The 24,304-nt window shown below is 42.6% G+C and overlaps 1 protein-coding gene across 5 annotated transcripts in view; it reads left to right on the forward strand.

Annotated features, from left to right (window-relative positions):
* The first annotated feature begins 3,659 nt into the window (after nt 1-3,659).
* Nucleotides 3,660-24,304, forward strand: part of rnf111 (ring finger protein 111) — a 29,930-nt gene continuing 9,285 nt past the window's right edge. For 3 of the 5 annotated variants that reach the window (XM_008300447.1, XM_008300450.1, XM_008300451.1), the window contains exons 1-7: nt 3,685-4,125; nt 7,521-8,480; nt 12,511-12,643; nt 20,653-20,807; nt 21,994-22,188; nt 22,430-22,812; nt 23,309-23,561. In XM_008300447.1, coding sequence (XP_008298669.1) covers nt 7,604-8,480; nt 12,511-12,643; nt 20,653-20,807; nt 21,994-22,188; nt 22,430-22,812; nt 23,309-23,561 — 1,996 coding nt within the window. In that variant the 5' untranslated portion in view covers nt 3,685-4,125; nt 7,521-7,603. Of the gene's footprint in view, nt 4,126-7,520; nt 8,481-12,510; nt 12,644-20,652; nt 20,808-21,993; nt 22,189-22,429; nt 22,813-23,308; nt 23,562-24,304 lie in introns of all 5 variants that reach the window. The other 2 variants (XM_008300448.1, XM_008300449.1) reach the window with 2 other exon arrangements.

A 24,304-nucleotide genomic window follows, 5' to 3' on the forward strand; every position in this document is an offset into this window, starting at 1 on the left:
TACCTCAAGATTACTAAATCGTGCGCGCGCAGGTCGTTCGCCCAGTTTCTTCTTCGTTGTTTTTATTTTTCGTCACTAAACGTCGCACCGCCGCCTACAGTCAGAACGCGTACCGGGACAGGAAATATTAGATCAAAACCAATGTGTCCGTGACATATTCCAGGAAGAAATGACTCACAATGTAAAAATCATGAAATGTAGTTTATTTATTTCTGCCTGATTTACTGTAAAATAAAAGCTGTATTCTATATTTGTATGAAGTTTCACAAGCAGGCATTTAAAGCCTTTCCACTACACTTGGCAGAGTTTTTATTTGTAAATAGGTGTAACTAACCAGTAAATAGGCAAGATTTTTCCTTATGATACTTTTTCCAATCCTGTACTTTATAAATGTTTTCTTGTTCCTGTTTTATATTAATTTTTGAGCTATATTTTGCTAAGGCTTAAACATATACTTTATTAAGCAGAAATTATTCTGTTTTTTCTGTCCTTTTTAGTCAGCAGAATGCCTGCAGTATACTTCCCACTCATCTGTGTAGATAGTGAAGTGCACAATATCCCTAATTTGCATACGCACTAAATTATTCTAAATTATGCTACACACTTGAGACGAAGGAAACGAGCAGAGTCAGTGATCTTTGGTCCACCTGTAAGGTTATTGTACATTACGAAGAGCGCACAAGCATACCGAGTTGTTCTCAGAAGCAACTAAAGATTATCACCAAATGCATTAACTTAAATAAAATGCTGTACCTGCTCAACACGCATCATAGCCCAACAAAGCATCATTATCGCCTGATTCTCCTTTCATGTTCAGGAGCTGCATGTCATGCTTACATCAAATCCTTGAACTAACTCTGCTTAGCCTGTGTCAAGTCCTGAACATTATAACATTGCACAGTGTCTTCTGAGCAGGTGAAATGATGGAGTGGGGATGACAAAACAATCTAATCAAAGCTGTCTTGGACAGCTCATACATAGACTTTCCTCATTTATTATGATTTTTAACCTTCTGATAATTTACTATGATTATATTTAACATCTGTGATTCTATATTTCCACAAATATATGTAAACAAAAGGTTCAAAGGCCTAAGTGGTTATATACTTGAGTATATTGTTCTGACGACAGAAGCTGTTTCCTGATCTCCATCTTAGTTGCAACCTCTGTCATATCAGTATTTGGTGAAGAGTGAGTCTGCAGCACAATAAATGATACCTTTAATAAGTATTTGGATAATACAGTCTAATTATGCTCAATATTATACAGTGCTTTATAATGTAAGTGACAATCCTATCTTATTCCTCATCATACAATAGGCGTACTGAAGATAGTTTACTATGAAGACCTACAGTCAATTTCCTTTTCACATCCTAAATTTTGATATCTCATGAAAATGCAACAAGAATTGTATTTTCATACTTTTTTTTTTTGAAACTCTAACATCCTTTATATATCACAAAACTAAACAAATCTTCATTTTTCCTTGTGTGTAATCTGTCAGTTTCCATGTGCCAAGTGAATGTCACCTTTCTTCATATTTTAGTTCAATCCAATTCAGTTTTATATGAATATTGCACCAATATACAACATATGGCACCCCAAAGCATTTCACACATTGACGTGAAGACCTCACAAAGTCATGGAGAGAAGCCCAACAAATCCAAGGATTCCCTTTGAGCAGCTCGCTGGTGACAGTGGGAAGAAAAAACACTCCTCTCTAACAAATAGAAACCTCTCCAGGCTCAGGGTGGGCAGCCATCTACCACAACTGGTTGGAGTGAGGGTAAAGGGAAGAGAGAGAAAAACTCAGCAGATAAAACGCACACAGAAAATGCTTAAGAGAACAATAAATACTGGGGCGTTAGTAGAAAAGGAACCGCAAATCAGAAACATGTAGATGCATGCAGAGAGGACAAAACACAAACTGTATGAGAGAGAAGACATGCTATAGTGATATATAATTGTATGTAAAGAGAAATACAGGTGAGAAGAGGAGAGGATTATGTAAGGCCCCCCAACAAACTGGGCCTAAAGCAGCATAACTAAGTTCTAGCAGGTAAACTCACCACCTAAAAACATTCACAGTGGATGTCAGTGCCATTTCTAAATTCAAAGCATTGTCCTTCCTTCATATCTGAGTTAATCATTATTAGTAGTGATAATAATCAGTAACAATAGTACTAATATTATTACTATTATCATTAGTAATAATAATAATAATCATAATAATATAGCTGAACCAGTCTTACTTCTACAGCGTGACATTCTGATAACATAGACCAGTGAGAGTCAACCTGAGGGACGAGACACCCACAAAGAGTGGCACTGATTACCCGGACAGGAGAGTTGTTATATGACATTTTCATTTGTCCCTCTCTGGTTATATTTCCCAAACTGAAACAGTGTTAAAGAAAACAACCTGAACTGTAAGCGCTTAAATTAATCGTCTATTTGTTCTTTTCATGTTTATGTATTCTTGTTTCTAGGTTAACCGTTTCACGTCAGTGGGGAGACTTTCAGCTTGCTCTGCATCTTTGTGTGCAGGTTGCATAAGGTTTCAAGAAATAAGGTCAGAGGAAAATGCTTGGGAGGATACATTTTCATCCCCAGAAGGTTTCTTGTCTTTGAAAGGTTAGACTGACCATTTGTTATATGGTATACATGGTATGGAAACCTGATCAAGAGGTTTAACTTACAAAGCTATGCATACTCTCCAGTGAAAAGGAAATCCTCTGTTTTCTGTTCACTATAAAATCTGTTGGATTTGTGCTTCCTCTCCGATGGGAATCAATATGAACTCTGTTATTGTCCTTATTGTACAACATTAAACTTACCAACAACCCAACAAAGGGTTTGTGTTTGTGTGTGTTTCAAAGTTCTAACAGTTACAGAAATTTTCCATAACAGTGATTATGCTGTAGGATGTTCAAATGTAACTCGTTTCTGCAGTGTGTGAATATTCATGGTAGTCAAAAGTCAGCGTGTGGGTTGTGTGATTGATTTTCAGCTACAGCATTTTACCCATTCAGCGCTTAAGTGACCGTCACTCACTCTCATCTCACATAATGACTCCTTTCAGTCTGGGTAGGCATTGTTGTTGTATGTTATATATGAATAATTTACAGTTGATGGATTATTTATGCCTCTCAGTGACTGTGTTTCATTTGTCTGGCCTATTTAATTACAAATTATATGATTTCTGCCTTTCATCGGCCTTCTCAAGTTTCCCTTTGACTTATTATTATGAGCACATTAGATTAAAACGTCCTAAACTGCATTGGCATGGTATTAATTTTGTGCAATTACGCATATTTGAGGATCTATCAAACCTGTAGCCACTAGTGGGCGCGCTTGTATTTGGAATCGAGGATTAAGGAAGGTGATACATGCAAAACAAACACGGATAAACTTAAAATATCCTCTATAATATGAGTTTATAACTATTATTTTATAAGTATTTTGTGTGTTTTCTTCTCGCCAGCACGAAGAGAACGTGTCTTCTTAACAATATTCGCATATTACCCACAGAGCTGCTTTAAAGAGGATTAAGTGAAGCTGTCGCAAAGTGTCGTAAAGCGGTTGGCGGCTGGTGGGGATGCGGCGCCCCCGTGCGGCGCTCCGGGTAAAAGGCTGTGTTGTAGCAGTAGCCAGCCAACAGACGACCTGCTGGGTAAACAACAGTGGATGCCTCGGAAGGCAGGAATGGGAACTTCGTCGAGGGCAAATAGTGAGACATTTCTATCTTGTCAAGTAGAGACGTAACGGAGAGGTCGTGCTGCCTTTCGAGGGTCGCTAGGATTCGTTCGCGAGTCAAAATGGCTGAGTATAACCGAGTGTTTGATGAGTGAAGTGGAGCTAGCCTTAGCTTAGCTCGTAGCCTTCCAGGGCCCATTGCCTTCGATTTTGCTTCTCGGCTCAGCTCGGGACTGTGTTGTCAGTTTCACAATCTCAGCCACTGCCGTCCTCGGGTCGCGATTTCTGTGTAGGCCTGCCTAGTTGCAGTCAGGGCTGAAATTGAGATAACTGTCCGTTTTCAACGCTTGTTGTTATTCCCCACAGGATTTAACCTCGCATGTTACAAAAAGGACGGTGACACATTTTGAAAAAAGGACTTAGACCCAGGTACGTGTTGTCTTTGTTGTCTTCTGTCTGGAGTATTTGTCAGGCTAAACGGCTGTCTGTCCACTGTGGTTTCTCGGCATTCGTTGTCGGAATAGTCTTAACATTCACGGCCAGCACTAGATAATTTATATTTTAGTGTTTCTCTGTTGGTACATCTGGCCTCAGTCACTTCAGCAGCGTTTGTGGGACACAGACAGACTGCAGCTGGGCTCATTGTAATTGTTAAGCGTTGTAGAAACTATGCTTAGCCTCAGTTTCAGCCTCGATAACCTAAATAAATCTATGTAGCTCTGTTTTTTTTTTTTTGCTTGTCTGATCAGTATGGTTTCACAGTCTCAAAGTACTGTGGGTATCGGTAGTCCTGCCTCAGTCGTACATCTTGAATTGGTTTGCTGTTGCCATTTCTGCTACACCATACATTTTCTCCTGGAAGTAGTTCCTGCGAGTTAATTTGTTAGTAGCTGCGAAATCTCTTGTTTTTTTTCTGCTCGTCAGTGATAAATATGTGTTGTTATTATTCAGCCTTGTTGCTTGGGGATTTTTCTTCCTTCTGGGCTGTCCTTTAAGGCCCTGAATTCATGCATGTCATTGCGCAGCTTTCTCTGTGGCATCTGAAGGACTCTCACTCACCAGTGAGCTTGATATAAAAGCATTAAAAAAAAAAAGAGCATTGTTGCATGTGTCATTGGTGGGAGCACTAAATCCAACAGTTGCATTGACTTTCAGAGCAGATCACCCCCTGGCAACATGAACCCCAACATCCATCCCTCTTGTCACAGAAGTTGCATCTTCAAATCAAGTGACAGCCCGGCATACAGTTATAAAATAGGCTATAAATGAAGAATTCAGAGCCATTTTTGGGTGCCTTTTTTCTGTCTGTTAGAAAATGAGATGCTCTCCAACATACATTAACATTGTGCACAAATGCCGATACAAATACAAATACCCTGCAGCAAATGGGATCAGGAATGTTGTTGTGTTACATTTCTGCCAAGGCAGTGCTAGAGAAACAGCAAACTCTGTACTATTATTTGTAGCTGGGACTTGCATCTTAAAGAGAATGGCTTTTGCATTTCCTAACGACTGACCTTGTGCAGGAAAATGATGTGTTAAAAATGGTTTGAGTGCAGTAGCTGGCAGTGGGACGTCCAAATGTTTTAATGTTTTGAGTTGTGCGGTCCCAGCAATCAATGTGGATGGGACTAACAAAGCACTGGTTTTGTTTTTTTGTGTGTTGTATTACATCACTTGCACTTCCAGATGGCCACATAGAAAGTGGCTGGTACAATATGTTCCGAAATCACTTTCTGAAATAGTAGCAGCATGATTTTTGTCTTCTGATTACATCATATCTAGAAGTGTGGTCGGCTTGTTGCTGTGGGTGATATCACCACGTGCATGTAGTGCATACGACTGCGCGCAAGTTATGTGACTGTTCGCTGAAAACCACAGGTCCTCTGCTGTACGTTTGCAACACCTTTAGTTTATGACACGGCACTTTCCGCAGCAGAGATATGTATAGGTGATGATGCCTTCTCTTCCTCCGTCGAATTTGTTCTGAACCCGTGAGAACACGTGTTGAAGTCTGAAAAACATAGTTGGGTTATTCACACAACGGTGCTGGATCAGTACTGGAGCAGATCGAAACATCTTTTCACTGGAATAGTACCAGTTATATAAAGTCTGAGCTATAATAGATCTTCATTGTATTGTAAAGCTTTGCATTCTGGGTACACTACATGTAAAAAAACAAAACAAAAACACAACTCCCATTGAAACTCTGGAATCGATTCCTAACAGACAGTGATATTACAGTATTTTGTCACTGATATCACAATGTAAGGCGGGGGTGGGCAATCCTGGTCCTCGAGGGCCACAATCCTGCATGTTTTAGACGTTTCCCTCTTCCAGCACACCTGATTCAAATGATCAGCTCATCATCAAGCTCTGCAGAAGCCTGATAACGACCCTGATCATGTGAATCAGGTGTGTGAGGGACACATCTAAGACATGCAGGATTGTGGCCCTCGAGGACCAGGATTGCCCACCCCTGATGTAAGGGATAGTGGATATGTGATATATTGCAAGAGAGTAATCTACATTACATCAGGTTATTTACAGTAAAGTATGAATTGCATTTAAAGATGTTTTCAGTTTATTGGCTGCTGCTGATGCCACTCAGACCCTCTTGTCCCCCCGGTGTTGTAACCCGTGCCAGTGCCAACACCACTGCTGGCTGGCAAAAGGGTGTAGTCAGCCTCTGAAAGTACACACGAGACCAACTTTTTGTTTTGTTCCTAAATTGTAGAAATGATGGAATTTGGCATTTTTCTGGGAGACCTTAAACCGCAGTGAAAAATTCCCCCACTGCAGCACACTTAAAGAGCCTCTTGGGATATACTTGTTACTGCACCCAAATATAGCCCCAACCGTCTCAAAGTCATGACATAAACATGAGAGTTACTTTCATGTTGGATATTCCCTTTGAGATCTCGTTTTGATTTAACCTGATTCATGCGTCGCCTGGAATAAACACTGAAGCAAACACATCAGTATTGAATCATCCGTTGCTTTTGACTCAATCTTTGCGTGCCTGTTTTCTATCTTTAATCAGCAGGCTTGGGTCACGCAGTCTTAATGTGTACCAACAAACAGAATGGCTTAGTGAAGGAACATATTGCCCCACATTAAACACCACAAAGCATTGTTATGTTTGTAGTAATGTTTGTTTGATTGGACTGTGAGATGCTGGAAAGGTTAATGTTGAATAATTCAGTGTAGATAGCATAAAGACATACGTAATTATCATATTGTCTGTATTGCAAAAAAAAAAACGTATGGATGTGGTCAGACATTTAGAGAACAGTTTACAGTAGTTTTTCTGTTTTTACTAAATGTAGTAGTAGTATTAGTATACTAATACGATATTAGTAGTAGTTTATAGTCATTTATGTAGTCATTTGTGCTTTAATGTCGACCTTTGAGGAATAGAATTATCTTTAAAAAGCTTTGTATGTAGTTCAAGACAAGACTCAACCAAAGTCTAGCGATATCTGATGCTTTTGGTTCTTCTGTGCTCAGACTGTAGAAGAACTTTTACATTTAATAAAGCTAATTTAAATGTTGTTGTACTCACTTAGCTGATCAAACTACTGCTAATGTCTTACGTGCTCCGTGAAGTCAAGTTGATCTTTTCAAGTCACCTGATATTTTTTGAGCCTTTAATTCATTTACTATTTTCAGCATTAATGAATGAATTAGTACTTAGAATATTTTTAGCTCATCGGTCAGACCTACATTTAGATGAGAACGCTCTTTTCCTTTTATGTTGTGTTGAGGGGCTTATGTGTGTGTGTGTGTGACTCTTTTTCCTTTCTTCTTTTTTTTTTTGCTAGGTTTTGTGCAATGCATTGGACGGATGCCTAGGAATTAATGCGAGTGCACTTGGTGTTTGCCTTGTGAGGACAGACCTGCCACCATGAAGAGTGAGGTGCCATCTGAGGCCGCCAGCAGACAGGAGCATCTGAAGGAGCCACTGGTGAACCCAGAGCCCATGGAGGCAGCCAAGAGCTTCCCTAACAACATGGAGGTGATTGGAAAGGCTGGTAGCGACTTTGAAACCCTGTGTGAGCCCAGGCATCGGCCCTTGAGGGACACGGGGACACACAGAGACTCAGAACGGAGCCTCCCCGGGCGCAGAAAAAGAAAAGGCCAACAGGCAGGGCCGTCAGACTGCTCGTTGAAAGAGGGCCACATCAGTGAGAGTTCACTGGCACCTCAGCGCCCCAGAGTAGAACTTTTACAGCACCCCAGTGAGGATGAACATAATCATGAGTCCTCTTTTAGTGACTGTGCTTCCTCCCCTTCATCGAGTCTGCGATTCGGGGATTCGGACACTCTCAGTTCAGAGGACGATGGGGAAGCTGGAGCAACAGGGGGCCAACACAAGGCTCCTGCCCTGACAACAGGAGGGGCCACTGGAGTTGGCCTGCGCCCTGTTCTGGGTCGAACTCGGGGGAACCGCTCTCATAAGTGGGTGCGGTCTGAGACTGAGCCTGTGCTGCTGAAGCGGCCGTGTCTGAGCAGCCGACGGCCTCTGCATAGGAAACGCTTTGTGAAAACAGCTCCTGGAGGAGGTCAACGGACGCAGAAGCAAAAGGAGCGACTACTACTGCAGAGGAAGAAACGTGAAGTGATTGCACGTAGGAAGTATGCTCTACTCCACAGCACCAGTAGTTCGAGTGATGAGCTGAGCAGTGACTCTTCCTCCCCCTCTTCTACCGAAGCAGAGGACGAGCTGTATGTAGATGTCAGCAGCACCAGCAGTCAGCCCAACAGTGCTGCTGTAGCCACAGGTAATTACAAATTACTCTGGTACAGATTTATCGTTGAGTTGCGTTTCACAGCATGAGATATGTTTTTGTAGGCTCTCTCATGTAGTTAAGAGAGTTGGAAACCAAAAGGGTTGGCTTGCATAGCATAAAGCTGTGCCATCACAGAGTAACACTACAGAGGCCAGACTGTGTAATCAGGATCAGGCATTATGAGTTTGTATTTTTTTGATTTATGTATGTATTTTATCAATAACCAGTCAGCGAAAGAAGATTTAGATTTACACAGTACATCAGGGCCTTTTTCTGTTTGTCACTAGACAACATGGGCTTCAGAAGCATTAGCAGACAAAGTAATACATCACAACGTGGACATGTATTTGTGTGATTGTTTCTAGCAGTTTGTTTAAAAAAAGAAAAGAAAAGGCAAACAGTACCATCACAGTAATGGAAATTATGTTTCCTGGAGCGCACAGGCACAACAATCTCGAATGCTGCAGGAAAAAATGCAGTCCAGCATGAATTAACATATTTTAATCGAAGTACATTGATGCAACGTGAAATTAATATGCACTGAAAAGCCGAACCGAACCACAGGGAGGGCTGGTGCTGGAGACGAGGTGAACGTGTGTCATGCAGTTTGCAGCGACAGCTTTTAATCACAAAAAAGGTCGCCGGAGTGGTGCATTTTTAAAAATCCAAATGACCTCAATAGGCATATATTAGAGACTTCCAGCTCCCCTCATGGCACAATAAGGATTTAATTGGCTATAGCAAAAGTGTGATGATTGTAAAATGTCTCACTAAGAGAGCATTTTCCCTGGAAGGGGCCACGAGTGACTGAGCTGTGCTGGCATGAGTGTTTTGGTAACTAACCTAGACCGTGGCTGATGTCTGTAAGCACAAACAGGAATGCAGGAGTGAAACTGAACTTCAAACCGCAGAGATCCACATGGAAGCTACACCAGTACTGAGCGCTGAACACAGAAAGACTTTACAAACGGAGAGTTTGCACTCGTATCCAGCACAGACACCCGAGTTGATCTACTGAAGACGTAGCTTAGAGCAGGAGACTGTCACAGGTCGGCCCTGCTGCCAAGAAGAACCACAGCGGTGCGGCTAGCCCCTGCTATGAGGCAGTAGGGCAAACGCACGTCATTAGGGCTCAGCTTGCCATGGCGTGGCTAAAGCATGCTAACACAGGCTAATAGGAAACTCGATTATCGTCGATTTACTGAAGCAGGATCCAGAATCTTGAGGTTTTCATTTCACACGAGCTGATTTGATTCTCCCTCTCTCTGGTGTGTTCGTCTGGTGCTATGTAAAGACACAACTTGGTGAAAATGCAATAAACTGTACTGCAGCTTTTGCCTGCAGCTTTTCATTAATGTGATAAATGCTACAACATACATAAGACAATATTAGGCACTCCTGAAAAATGAATAGCTACCCCGCTGTGCTTCTCAGAGCCCAACACTTTACATGTGATAATGGAAACTAGGCTCGTTACAATAATTACATAATCGCATGATCAGTTATTTAAACTGATTTTGCATAATCGTTAAAATAGTTTCCCTTCATCTGTTTGAAAACAGCTGAAACTAACAAAAGTCATATTTCCGTCACTGTTTCCGTGTAGTTTCCTGCCTTTTGCCGTTTACCATTTGCATCCTCCTCTTCCGCTATAGTTTCAACTGTTTATTTCAACTGACGAGCATCTATTGACATGAACACTATGGATTTAGTCGCAAAGCCAAATGCCGTACCGCTCCTGTGGGCACATTTTACTTTTAAGACAAACTCTGAAACTGATGGAGGCAGAAAATGATCAGAGAAAGACAAATCGTTAGCTTCGATTATTCGTGTAGTGGTTATGCAACTGTCGGAGCCTTAATAGAAACTGCTGCCCTCTGTACCTGTTGGAATAACCGGTTTCTACGGCTCCTTCATTCAAACCACAACTTTTCCACACTCGTTTCCAGCGAGCGAGCGAGACTGTGAGAATGAGATCCTTTGAAAAGCCCCACCTCTATCTCGGCTCATTGTTTCTTTCATGTAGCCATTTAGCCTCAGCAATATTTCTGCTGCTGTGGCCCTCGGGGAGAATGGAAAGTTAGCTGTTGTGCCTCGGTGGTGGGAGGCAGGTGGGAGAAAACTCAGACACTGTTGAGCAGCAGCCTTTGCATGGAAACAGTGTGTCTCGGAGGAGAAACAAGGCATTTGTTTACAGCAGGAAGAAAGCAAAGGAGGCAAGTGATGAAACCTGCCTTTCAAATGTCCAGAGGTTGGAGCAGGTGTGTGTGATGTACCTGGGACAGAGTCTAGTCTTACCTCAACAAGTAAAGATAATAAAACAATATCTTAACTAAGCTTATGATAAATGCAAGTTACACCTGTGATCATACTAGCGACTGGCTGATCGATCGGCCGCCTACGTTGGACTTTAGGAAGTGATCACATGTGACTGATTGTATTTTAATTTGAGTGTTTGTTATCTAGTCGTGTTAGGACTGGCAGTACAAGATGGTGTTTACCTCACCAAACAGAGCAAGTTAGAATGGGTTGTTGTTTGTGTGCCTGCGTGAAGGCTTTACCAGAGTGTCAGGCAGCTAGACTAGCAGAGGGTGCTAAGCAGCAGTTCTCATGAGGCAGCTGGAATAGAAATTACACAAGGGAATTATGGGCTCCACTATCATGGCAATCCACTTAGTGATGCGCACAGAAACAGTCCGTACTACCGACGCATACAAAGTGTGCAGACCAACTTTGTCAGGAAGTCATTTCAGTAGAAGCTACTTTAAAATGGTCTCGGTTGTTTTAAAAGGCTCCTATGGATCAGATTTTCTGCTTAAAAATGAAAGCAGTGTTCATATTCATTTACATTTTGAAAGGATTTCATCGTATTGGTAATAATAATCAAACATATCTCAAAGTCTCATCTGACAGAATGACATCTGCGTTGAACCATAAAAGTTTCGTATGAGATTTACATTGAAGGCTTAAGCGAGCGAATGTGTAAGTTTGACTCACACACCCGATGCATGAGTCAGCAACTTTCACTTGCACTGAAAAATTGCGGCAATAATTAGAAACAGGCGTAAGACTGAAAGCACGATTAAACCTATAATGCCTTTGACTATGTGCTGTATATTATCTTCACCACGAGCAGGGACTAAAATTACAGATTTATGTCCGGACTTAACCCCACTACAAACCCATAGATTAAGCTGCGTGTTCAGTTACTAAAAAACACAGAGTTTACTTGCTGTCATTACCCTCCCGTGGCGCAGGCACAGTCTCCATTAAGACAGAAAAGGAAAAACGATGCATTTGTCTCAAATTAGTTTGCCGTGACTAACTTGTTTGTGATGAACAGGGTTCCTTGTGTACGATGTGGGTGGCATTAATGCACGCGCAAGACGCCAGTTGAGTTATATAACATACAAGTCACGAAATTGTAAATCACAAAATTGGAATCGGTATTTAAAAAGCTCAAAATATATGAGTGTGAATTTTGTTATTTGAATGTGTGAATGTTGGGGTCCTTGGTGTCTTCTGTATAGTCTGTCACAAAATAAGTTTTTGCAAAGTGTAGTACTTGCATGTAAATTATAAAACACAACTTTGTTTCAGTTGATCCATCACTGCAACCATTTACTGCAAAGACTTTGTCAAACCCCCCAGCAGACACAAACAGCTGCAGACGCCACAGATGCACAGGTTTTGTCATCATACTACTTTCTAGACTGCTTGGAGTCTGCTGGAGGACTCAGTCCCATACATGCACACCCTTGTGGAAAGTCTAATGCTGGCTTTAGTGAACACACTTAGTGAACCAGCGCTCAACTGAGTAAAATCTGCACGTGTGTTTATTGGTTGTTAGATCATATCAGTTTATTTGTTTTCATTTATTCTCCCATGTGATTCCTGGTTATTAAACTGTCAAAATCTAGTAGAGAGAGTAAAAATTCAGAAGATAAACTACAATATGTATTTGCCTTATTGTGTGTCTGGTGTATTTCATCCCTGTACAAACTTCCGCTGGTGTGTTCAGGTGCTCTGGACGAGGATGTGGTGGTGATCGAGGCATCTCCAGCTCCGGCTCCTGCTGTCCCTGCGAGCGAGGAGATCAATGTCACGTCGACAGACAGCGAAGTAGAGATCGTCACAGTCGGAGATGGATTCAGGTAGGCACCTCAGCTCTACAGCAGGCTGAATGAAATAAAGCGTCGGACGGTGTGACTCGGCCTCGAGCGGTGTGATCTTTGCTTTGCAGAATTAAATAGATTCGTATATGAATTCGACCTCTAGATGTGTGTTATAATGATTCTCTACATGTAAGGTAATGTTGGAATGTGGCTCTGGTATAGTGCTAAGACTTGTGAACACATATTTGTCAAAGAATCAAATAACGAGTAAAGTAATCAGATATTCACCAAGGTATTAAAAAAGCTGAGTAATTATTGCTGGTTCCTTTTACTGCCAGACGAACGCTACAGCTCCATGTCCTCGCCACTCGTGAGTTTTGTGGGTCTTTGCGTAGCCCCCCTACTTCCACCAGCTTGATTTGATTATCCCGCCTGCAACTGTCGCACATTGCAAGAACTTAAAATTTCATTCGTAGCCTTATCAAACCACATACAGTTGTGTTCCATGTCTCCATACTCAGTGTGTATTCAGCTTGTTTTGCTCGAGCCATCGTAGCTGCCTTGTGCGGTTAACCAGTGGACTAAATATTATAAACTTGCACTCATAAGGTATGGCACTCTCAAACCGGGCAGTGGTAAAAACGCTATGATAGTGTTTTGTATACTTAGCAGCATTCATTAAAGATCCATTCGAGACAGTTTGAGATTCTGCAGCTGCAGGTGTGACTCAGTTTGCTGAAGTGCAAACAATGCGTGAGAAAATACCACAGAGAATATACTAATGCGGGTTTTGCATGCATTTAGCCTTTCCTTTTAGACAGTTCACAGTTTTTCAGGGGCAGGAAACATGGGTAGAGTCACGGACAGGAAAGGTATCCGGCCAGATTCAAAACGATGCGATGATATATTATAAAGATAGGGTCAGAGTTAGGGATGGCACAAGAACAGACACCAAGTCAATGCAGGTGCAGCAACTGGTCCACTGCGACATAAGACACAACAAGAGTTGTTTAGGGAGACTTCTCGTGGATTAATCATAGCAACTGGACTTGCTTTAGTTCCTTGAAGACGTTCCACCTCTCATCCAAGAGGCTTCATCAGGTCTGACTGACTAGCTGGGAGTTGGATGCTGCTCGTTCCAGTAGGCTACCAACTTTATCGTTTATTGTGTGTGCTAGAGCACCCCAGTGTAAAATACGAGTTTTATGTTGAAATATCAATCCAACCATCCATTATCTATATATAATCCTCACTGGGGTCGTCGGGGGCTGGAGTCTATCCCAGCTGACTTAGGCAGGGGGAGGCCAGGGCGACACTTAGAGACAGACAACCAAGCACACTCACATTCACCAATTAACCTCAACATGTTTTTGGACTGTGTGAGAGGAAGCCGGAGAACCCGGAGAGAACCCACGCTGCGTGGGGAGAGCATGCAACTCCACGCAGAAAGATCCCGAGTGTCCTCACCGGGACGCGAACCGGCAACCTTCTAGCTGCGAGGCAACGGTGCTAACCACCATGTTGCAACACATTCATTTAATATTCTGTGCTTGGTATCGATGGTCGTGGTGCTGACTGCCAAATTTCTGGTATCGTTACACCCCTACTCTGAGCAAAGTGCAACCTGCTTTTGCAATATTATTTTAAAATACATTTTTTTATGGCTTCTGATCCAATCAGAAATAAGCTGAGGTTGGAGTTCCAGTAGAACAAACCGTAGATTGATGGGTTAGGATTGCAGAGCTATAAATCAATGCACAGGCAGGGTGGAAAGTGTCAGAAATGTTATTGATTATCACAATTATCAGAGAAATGTTCTCTTGTGAATAGCCAAGATCTGTTGGAGCCTGTGGCTTATTAAAGCTTTTCAGTAACATTTACATGACCGGTCATGTGCTGTTGTTCCCCTTTCTTTAGAACACGAAGAACCCCTTTTCGCTGTAGTCATCAGCTGTATTAGTTATTCTATTTATATGTTGTTTTTACTGCTGTAGTCTGTATGTCTGCTGGCTTTTATACAGCAGTAGGTTGACATGTTGCGGTGTTACTAATGTCTGCTTTTGGAGCGGTGCTATATGTGAACTTGGGTGTTAATCAATAGCATTCCCTCTCTCCATCGGGGGATTGAGTATTTTATAACTGAGTAGCAGTGTGGTGTGTTCATGAGCCTGCCACACATGTGATTGTGCTCATAAACAAGCAACAAACTGAAGCAGTGTATGTGTAACCTACAAATGCTCAGTTTAAATATGCAGCGGATGATGCAGCAAGAGAGGACAAAAAGTTTACAGTGACATTTACATTTTTTTTTGCCATTAAACATGTCTTGTTTGGAAATATATTTCTTTATGTATAAATTAAAGATGGCCAAAAAAATGTCTCTTTATGAATGCCCTTATTGTTGTGTGTGTGTGTGTTGATACCAAAACTTAAAGGAGAAATTGCTTAAATAACGAGGGTTTATTCCGTGATTTCAGGCCTGAGCGCTCTGGCTTCTTATTCACATCGAACGAGCTGACATCATGTGTTGCTGAAATGAATCGCGGCTCTGTTGCTTGGCTTTACTTGCGCTGCTCGCAGTGGAAAGCTGAGAAAAGCGGAACTTGTGGCACCAGTTATCAAATCGCATTTTAATTCAAATTGCTGTTATCAGTACGCCAGCAAAGACAAACATCACACATGTGCAACATCAGCTTTTAATGCTCCACGTGAGTCCTGCTTTGGTCTTTTAGAAGTAGCTCGATTTTAAATAGAGAAGCTCTTAATACTTTCTGCCCTCCTGGACTTTTTGTTTACAGTGATACTAGGTTATGATATTCTGCCGTTGTAATCATTCCTGTGTAGTATTTTCCTTATTGACGCTCTACTGTGGCTGCTGCCTGTATCGCTGCGTGTAAGCAGGTGTTGCAATCTTGATAAAGCTAGAAGAAGGAGTTAAGCGCAGATTGCTAATTGCTTGTGTTTAAAGATAAGTTGCTGGTTGGGGTGGAGCGCTTCAGCAGATTTTGCTTTGCTCATGAATTCTACGGCTCTGCTTACGCTGCCCAGAGAAAGCCGCCGTAGTGGAGCTGCATGCCTACTTGTTTATAGCCATGAAACCACATCACTCCGAGGGGACCTGCTCAGTGCTCCTTTTTATTTAACTTCCTTTACGAAACATCGTAGAGCCAACCGACTGTCTGGCTGCAGGTTTATAATTAGAGCGTCTCATAGGTGGATGGCAGATGGAGTGGCAGGGACGAAACTTTGAGGAGGTCACGTATTAAAACCATACGTCAACAACAACAACAACAACAAGTGATGGACAAACACCACAGGAGGTGTTTGAGTATTGCTATAAAACATGTTTACCCAACATTCCTAATAACCTGATTGTGTTTTTCCAACCGTCCAAGCCTTTCTAAATTGTTGATAGTTTGTTTTGAAGACAGTTTGAAAACCAGAACAAGTTCACACACATATACATGACAGTGATAGCTGAGATTGTTTCCCTGGTTATGATATCCGTGCATAAAATATCACGTCTTATTCAGTTTTGCATCACGTGTGACAGAGAAAAGCATAAAATCTCCACATCTGAGGAGTCAAAACATCGAGTATTTGACATTTTTGCATCAGTTTTAGCTGCTGATGAATTTGTTGTTCAACTATTTCGTTAACAAAACATGCAGCTCTGTTAGATTTTCATTAAAAGATTCACCGTTTTGTCTCCATGTTACACAAAGATTTAGGCAGAAGATGTTTGAAAAATTACCAGTGAGGTGAAATGTGAATCCTTTAGATTTGAGTGCCAAACAAATAACAAACTGTCTCGCCAAATCCGCTTAATAGCCATCATTCCTCTGTACATACTGATACGGCCCTTTGAAAGGAAATGGTTAAATAGGGGAGCTGACAGTGTTTTTTTGAACATGGCTTAAGCATCTATACGGAAATATACCGGGGATAAAAGAGGAGATAATCTGAGGGCTGGATCGTAGTTCTCTGTTTCTCAGAGGAGCTGCTGAATATTTATAACGTGAGAGCAATGCATTTAGAAGAGATGTATGCCATTGTCATCCTCTGCAGCCACTTCCATTTTCCTCACCCCTCTGAGAGTCTTACTTCCCCATTCTCATAACATGACCTCCTGTCTCAGTACTCCCCTAATTCCTCATGTAGGCGATTATGCAGCTGAATTCACCAACCTCTGCCTCTGTGTTAACCTCCATCTGTCTCCCTTTTTTATTTTTTTTAAAACTCTCCTCCCCGTCCCCCCCACTTCATATTAACGTATCAGCGATATCTGGAAATAGTTCCTGGAAGTGATTACGCCGAGCTTGGAATGTCACGGCTTGTCTAATCTGCCTGTTTTCCTCACTTTCAAAGATGTCCTGTCTCGCTGGAGAATGTAGGGATGAGCCTCGCTGAACGGGGGGATGGGCAGCAGCAGAGCAGGAGGGCGGGGAATCAAAAGGCCAACAGAATGAGCAATGAAATCTTTGTTCACACAGCCACTTGTCCAATTTGGGAATGTGTGTGATTTAAGTCAATACAGGGACAATATGCATACAACCCTGCAGATTTACTGACTTTTTGTAGTGTTTGGGAAATCAAGATTTATCATTGACTGGTCAGCTGGCTGAGTGGCTACATATGATGTGATTTATTTCATTTTGACTCTGTGCAGTTTCATTTACTTTAACAGGCTTTGCGGTGCTTTTATAGGCACAATTAGGTTTGTTTTAATCAAGTAAAATGATATGATTTATACACCACAAAGCCTGCAGTATAGTTTTTCTAGTATTTCTATGTAACCCAGGACATGAGAGTCGCAGTCTTTAACTTTTGCAGCACAAAGGTTTGGACAGGATTTGGACAACTTCTCTTTATTCTCAGCTTGTACAAAATATGCAAGTTTAAATTCAGGTTTGCAACACTTGCAGAAAAACAGAATAAAAGCTTCTGAAATCAAGTCAATGCGACCGTTTTCAACCCAAACCTGTGCCTCTCACATTGCTCAGTGACATGCTGTCACTGCGATTATCTCAGATTTGACCTGCTGACTGCCATTTATTTGTTCATGCGCTTCCACAATTGAGTCACTTGCAAAGCAGTGCATTAGGAGAAGATTCCAGTGTTTTAACGGTGCACTGTGGGCCGCATTTGGCAGCTGTTTTACCCGAAGCGCAGTGAGATACAATAAACATGGATTATGTGGCTGACATGGATCAATCAAAAGGCCTTGATCAGTCCCTGCCCTGATTCTGCAGATCAGCTCAGGACATGCATATCAGTAGAGTCACAAATGGTTTGAATATTATCAGACTTTCTGTGAGTAGTGCACAAAACACATTTCTGTCTTCAGAGTTTTAGCTAGTTGTCAGCTCAGAGAACTACAAATCCTAAATTATGAGGACATATTTAATGTGTTTGTTGGTGCAAAGCTTAAATCCTGAGCTTGTTTACCACTTCTACACTGTGCTGTTCTCGCCTTATATTATCTCCTCCTGTCTACTCCCTAACTCCCAGCCTTAGCTGTCCATAGCATCAGTCCCAGCAGTTTACATTACCGCAGTGCTCTGATCCCCGGGGTGTGTGGCTCACATCACTTTGGCTTGGCACAACCTCAGCTTTGCCAAGCTACCCATTCCCATAGTGTTCATATTTACAATGTACTGTTTTCCTCTTTGCTGCCGCACCCCCCCACCCTCAGGGCTTCACAGTGGTAAACAGATATTTACAAAATAATCCCAGGTCTGCTTAATTAGGAACTCATCCCAAGTGGCTAGTCCTGCTCCTTGGGATCAACCCAGAGCTGAGGAGGCTGGCCAATTACACCTCAACACAACCACCACCAACCCCCCCTACATACCACCCTCACTGCTGTGTGCTCTGTACGGGGTTGCAGCCGTGTGTCTGTGTTTGTTTGCATATTCTGCACAAGTTTGCTTTAGCGATTTGTGAAGCATGGAAGTTAATAAGCTTCCTCCCTCTATTCCACTGGCATTGTGCAGCTTGTCTCACAGGAAGCTGAATTGGATGCAGACAGTATGAGCTAATGGGAATCCCCCTTATCACAGACAGCAGTGAGGAAGGCATTTCCTGTGTTAAACACATCCAAGGAATGCGATCAAAGCAGGCAGTTAATTGAGTAGTTTACAAAATGAGGAATAGATCACTAATTTAACCAGTTGGTAACATCACAAAACGTTAGTCACAGTAAATGTTTTAGGCACTAACAGTAAAGTGAAGAAGCTTTCAAAAAACAATGTCATGAACACTTCATGCAAACAGAAACAACACACAATTTTTGAGAGTAGTTGGCAGCAGAGATGCACGATTAACTGAGTATTAATTTCGACTTCCCAAAATGAAAAATACATGATTGACTGCAGCATTGATTGAAAACTCGCCTTATAGGAAACAGCCTGTGTAGATGACATCGCTTGGTTTCAGTTTGCATAAATGTGACATCACATCGCCTTAGTTCAAGTAAGTTGTGATCACACACCTGTCAGAGTTGCAGCAGTAACTGAGTGAGGAGGCTGCAGGCTTCCCTCTGCTCAGATACTTAATACATACTTGGGAAGTGCAGTGAAAAGATTTTGTTCTGCCGATTAATAATTGTGATCTCAATATCGATCGAAGTCGTCGTGATTATCATTTTGGGGCGTAAACATGCAGCCCTGCTTGTCAAGTGGGTTGTTGCAAGAATCTTAGAGAACATTCAGTGTGATTTTAAAGCTTTCTCAGGGTCTTCAAGTGACTCCTTGATGTGGAGAACAGCTCTGTGGGTTCATACCATCTGTACTATACACCTCATCTGTCACTTCTTTTACTCTAGCCGTAATGAAGCACATAATTCCTATTGGACTTTTCTATTCTGTTTTCTTTTTGCTTTTCAATCGAGGGGGAAATATTTTCGGAGGTCTTACAGCTAACACAAAGACGAGCTTGTTACAGCTTGTTGTGTTGACACTCAGAGCCCATTTAAAGCCTCCAATTCACCTGACCTGTCTGTCTTTGGTCAGTGGAAAATCTGAGCAAACACAGAGAAAGAAATCATTTATATATGGATTATTTAGTCAAGTTTCTATGAGTTAATCAGTAAGAATCACTGAGCAACTCTATAATCTGAGTTGATCCATCTGAAGCTGTGCTGTTGGCAATCAGCTCCACTCATTTCCCACTGCTCATGTGTGTGTTTTTTTTTTTTTTTTTTTTAAATCTCTCATTTAGCAGCAGCGAAATCCCCCCTCGCTACGCAGCTCCATGGTATCCAGCTTTACGGCACTCCCATACAGTCTCTTGTCTCTTGTCCCTCGGGTTCATTCCTCTGATCACCTGGTTTTCCAGCACCGTGGAGGGAAATGTGGCTATTCCCCAACCTTTCACTCCAGTCTCAGAGGCCAAGGGGCAGAGCAACAGGAGCCTTTGAGAGAGAAAATTAAAAGGAAGAGAAGAAAAAGGGCCAAAGGCAGGCCAAGAGAGAGGTGCAGAGCATTTGAGCGAACTGTAGGAAAGAAAAAAGGTGTTTGGAAAGAATGGAAAGATTTAGATTTCAGTGGTGGTGGATGCAGAGCTCCGTCATGGCAGTCCTGAGAGAACAAGCTGTAGTTTCTCATGAAGCTTTCACACAGATGGCTTAATTCTTTTAAAACAGAGCTGAAAATGGACACGTGCCAACCGAAAGACTTTATGCTTTTATTATATTCCCTCCATGCACCTGCATTAGGCTTTTAAATCTCGTCGTGCGTGCTCCGTGTATACAATGACAATAAAGGAATCTAATCTTATCTTAGGTGTTCAAGGACGTTTGATTTTATGTTTGTATGTTTGCCACATAGTCCTGCCATGCACAGTTTTTTTAGACACTGCAGTGAAAGCAGTGTGCTACACCAGCATCCTTTTGTCAGAGCGGCTGCTGTCCTGGACATGAACTTGGAGTGTCTGGCTCTGGTGTAGCAAATGCTTCACTGAGCTGTGAGAATATTCCTGGTGGTCCTGCACTTCAGTTTGGTGTAACAGGTGTTCTTTTTTTTTTTTCAATGTCTGTACCTCCACAGGTCACGCTCAGTGGGTGGTCTTGGCAGGATTTGGGCTAATAGTTGCTCCCAGAATCGTCTCCAGGAGCCACGTGGACGTCACAGACTCTCCACTGTCATCCAACCACTGCGTCAGAATGCTGGGGAGGTGGTGGACCTCACCGTCGATGAAGACGGTAAGTTCTCCATCCACGCACGTTTTAGCCACGTCTGATAACTGAGCATAGTTTTCAGTGAAGTCTCACTTCTCTACTTGTCTGCCTCCCACCTGTGTGAATAATGTGTTCTCTATGCAAGCTGTTGTATATGTGAAATAGGATCTATGCTTTTTACTGTTGTATCTCAGTGTTTGTGTGGCTTGTCTTTTATGTGCTTGACTTTTCATTTTTCACCCTGGACTTTTTTTGTCAAGGTGTTTCAGTCCTTCTAGTCATTCCACATGTCAATGTCTTGATTTGTTTATTGTTTATTTTTCAAATTTAGACACACAATAAGAGCTCTATACAAGATTTAAGGAGCCAGTGTGCTAATGATGACTGTTACCAAAAGCAATCTTAAACATGCAACCTCAACCACTACCCTAATTATTTACATTTATATTTGTATTTACATTATACGAGCACTTTGTTTTGCGTAAAAGTGGACTGCTTTGCAAACTTTGTCGTTTGTGTCTTGAGTCGTGTGTCAGCCTCTTGAACGGCCCACGCCCATGATGGATAGCAAAATGGTAGGGCACCGAGTATTAGAGTATTTGCATTTCTTAGGAGAAAGAGGGGAAATTAATTTGTGAATATGAAAAGCAGATGGAGTGCACACACTGGAATGCTAATAAGATCTGCTCCTCGACTCCGCGGCTAAGCCTCTGCAGACAAGTACACACATGCTACAGTCCACACTACAATTATTCTTTTGCAGAAAAAAAAAAAAAGCGTCAAGCTGGATTTTAGGTGGTCACGTGAACTGTGAAAATTGTGCTTTTAGACAACAAAGAAACGTAGAACTGGTACATCTAAGGGTTGTTGCATTATGAGGTTTGTTATTTTTGAATGCTAATGAGGCATAAAAGGAATCGCATTAATAGAACAGATAGGTTTGGAACCACAAATGCAGTCACAACCCAGACACACATCCCTGTTCTTGTAGTGAGCTTAGATGCTGTTTTGAAACATCTACAAATAAAATATTTTTTCGGATCGATTGACATCCCTTTCTGTCAGTAACTCGAGCCGTGAAAGCGAACTGTTGTTTTGGCATTGCCTCTTCTGGCGTGATTCCTGTAGCTCCTCCTCAAAACACAACTGTCATTAATGTGCCTTATCTACATGATGACTTGACAGTTTGTTTGTTTTTTGTCTCCCCTAGATCTCTCAGTTGTGCCAACAACCTCTGGCAGCATTCACCCTCAAACAGTCAGGTCGTCCTCGTCATCATCTTCCCATCATGCCTCTACCTCAGAGCTCAATGATGCCCCAGGCCCTTCCACTAGCTGCTCAGGTTCAATACCTGAAAGTATGCACACACAGAGGCCAAGTGGCTCTGCTCGCACAGCCACAGAGGGTAAGACAGGACATGGCATGTTGAAACCAGCTGCTGTCGACCGTTTCATTTCAACTCTTGCCCAAAAGCGGTTTGGGTCAGCGATTACTTCTCTCAGCTGCTGATTAATGTTAACAAGATAAACTATGAACCAATCTGCATTGTGTAGTCACGTCTCTGTTCTTTTTCTGCCCTGTAGTATGCTAACTTGCTGTCTCGTCCTACATTTCATTTTGCTAACGATATGTCTTCTCTTCATCAGATGACAACAGACCAGGTTTGTCAGGTACAGCGGGAGAAAACGCAGGCACAGCCATGCCCAGACTCCCATCCTGCTGTCAGCAGCACTCCCCGTGTGGAGGCCCCTCTCCTGGTCACCTGTCCCTGAGCCACTCCCATTCAAGCTGTTTGCAGGCGTCATCTTCTCAGCAGACCAGCGGCTCTCAGCACAGCCACAGCCACAGCAACGCTCACCACTTTCTCCACCATGTCCATCATCCAGCACCGCAGCCCCCGGGCACCGTGCCCTTTCAAGAGCCGAGCTGCCCTGTGGAGCGACCCAGCGCTCTTCCCGCCCCCTGCGCTGGAGTCAGCAGCAGCAGTAACAGCAGCAGTAGCAGTAACGCAGCCCATTACCACGACCAGGTACGGCTGTGCTCTGTTCAGTGCCAGCACACTGCAGCTGTACCAGAGTGTTGGACTGACGAGCATGCAGTGCGTCTACTTAACCCTGGTTTCCATGGCCACCAAAACACACATGTATCGTTTTTTTGTTAGCAAAGAAAGGCACATTTAGCGTCTTCAAAGTAGTTGACAGAGATCACATTTTAAGTAATAACATGATGGTCTTTGATTTCATTCGTTGCTAATTTTTTTCTCTCTTTTGCCAAAGCATCAGTGCATCACTAATAAAAGAAGGTCATTCCTGCTGTCTGACTTGAAAGAGCTCGTAGCTAGAGAGTGAAGGAAACAGAATACACAAAGGTTTCCAATCTATGTTTTCACTCAGCAGCACTTAAGAGTAGATTTCACTCTGCACGGTACATGACGTGAGCCGTGGGAAAAAAGAAGACACGTCGTGCATTCCTCAGGAGAAGTTTGTTCGGCTCCGTTCTTTAACATCTCCGCTTTCCTCCCACAGCAAACTCTGCCAGTGGACCTGAGCAACAGCAGTGTTCGGAGCGGTGGAAACAGTGGGGCTAGTTTCCATGGCAGCACTTCGGCCTTTGACCCGTGCTGCCCAGGCTCCACCTCGCGGCCTCCCGCTTACGTTTCCCATGCCACCCCTGGGCCCAGCCAGCCAGCTGTGGTGGACTCGTTCGGCTCCTCCATGGTGGCTCAGCCCCAGCCGCAGACGCAACCGCAGCCCTGCAGACATTACATGCACCCATCTTGTGAGTGAACGGAGATCCAGGATTCGTTTAATTCCTCTGAGTTTTTAACGTATCAGATGGATGTTCAAGTGTCTGCCGTTGCGTTACAAAAAATTCGCTCATTTGCGGCGACTAGTGAAAATTGGCAGACAGATGCACTTCTAAAACCTAATGCTAATAGTAATTAACAGAGACTGATGGCTAATGTGCCAAGTGCTGAGGGAACTGTACCAGGCAGAGGAAGTTAATTGCTACTTAGAATATTTCAGTATGGAGACTGAAGCGATGTGACAAGGCTCCCCGGTGGGCTTGTAGTAAGAGCTGGTGGCCGCTGGTGCCTGCGCTCACCTCTCCCTCGCCTGGTACTCGCCTTCCTTTCACTGCAGCACAGACAAACAGCAAGGGAGTGTGCATCGAGAACAACTAGAAGTGAAAGTATTTATTAAATGGTTGAATCACAGTGACGAATATGGTTTGCTTTGCTGGAAACCTGTTATGTTAATAACAACAACAATAGCAAAAATACAGCGACAAACGCATCATCAGTAACTTGATGTGTGTCTGTTGCCTTAAAGTATGAATATAGAAGCCTTTCAGAAACATTTTGACCGACGCCTGTGTAACCAAAGCCAGACAAAGCTTCAACATCTGTACCATAGAAAGTTGTTCACCTGAAATTATTGTAGAAAAAAAGCATTATGAGATTATTAAAAACACATCAATGAGTAGCTTCTTGATTACAATGAACGTGGGCACTGCAGTTT

Source organism: Stegastes partitus, unplaced genomic scaffold, assembly GCF_000690725.1.
Source record: "Stegastes partitus isolate 25-593 unplaced genomic scaffold, Stegastes_partitus-1.0.2 Scaffold1542, whole genome shotgun sequence".
Taxonomy (NCBI): Eukaryota; Metazoa; Chordata; class Actinopteri; family Pomacentridae; genus Stegastes; species Stegastes partitus.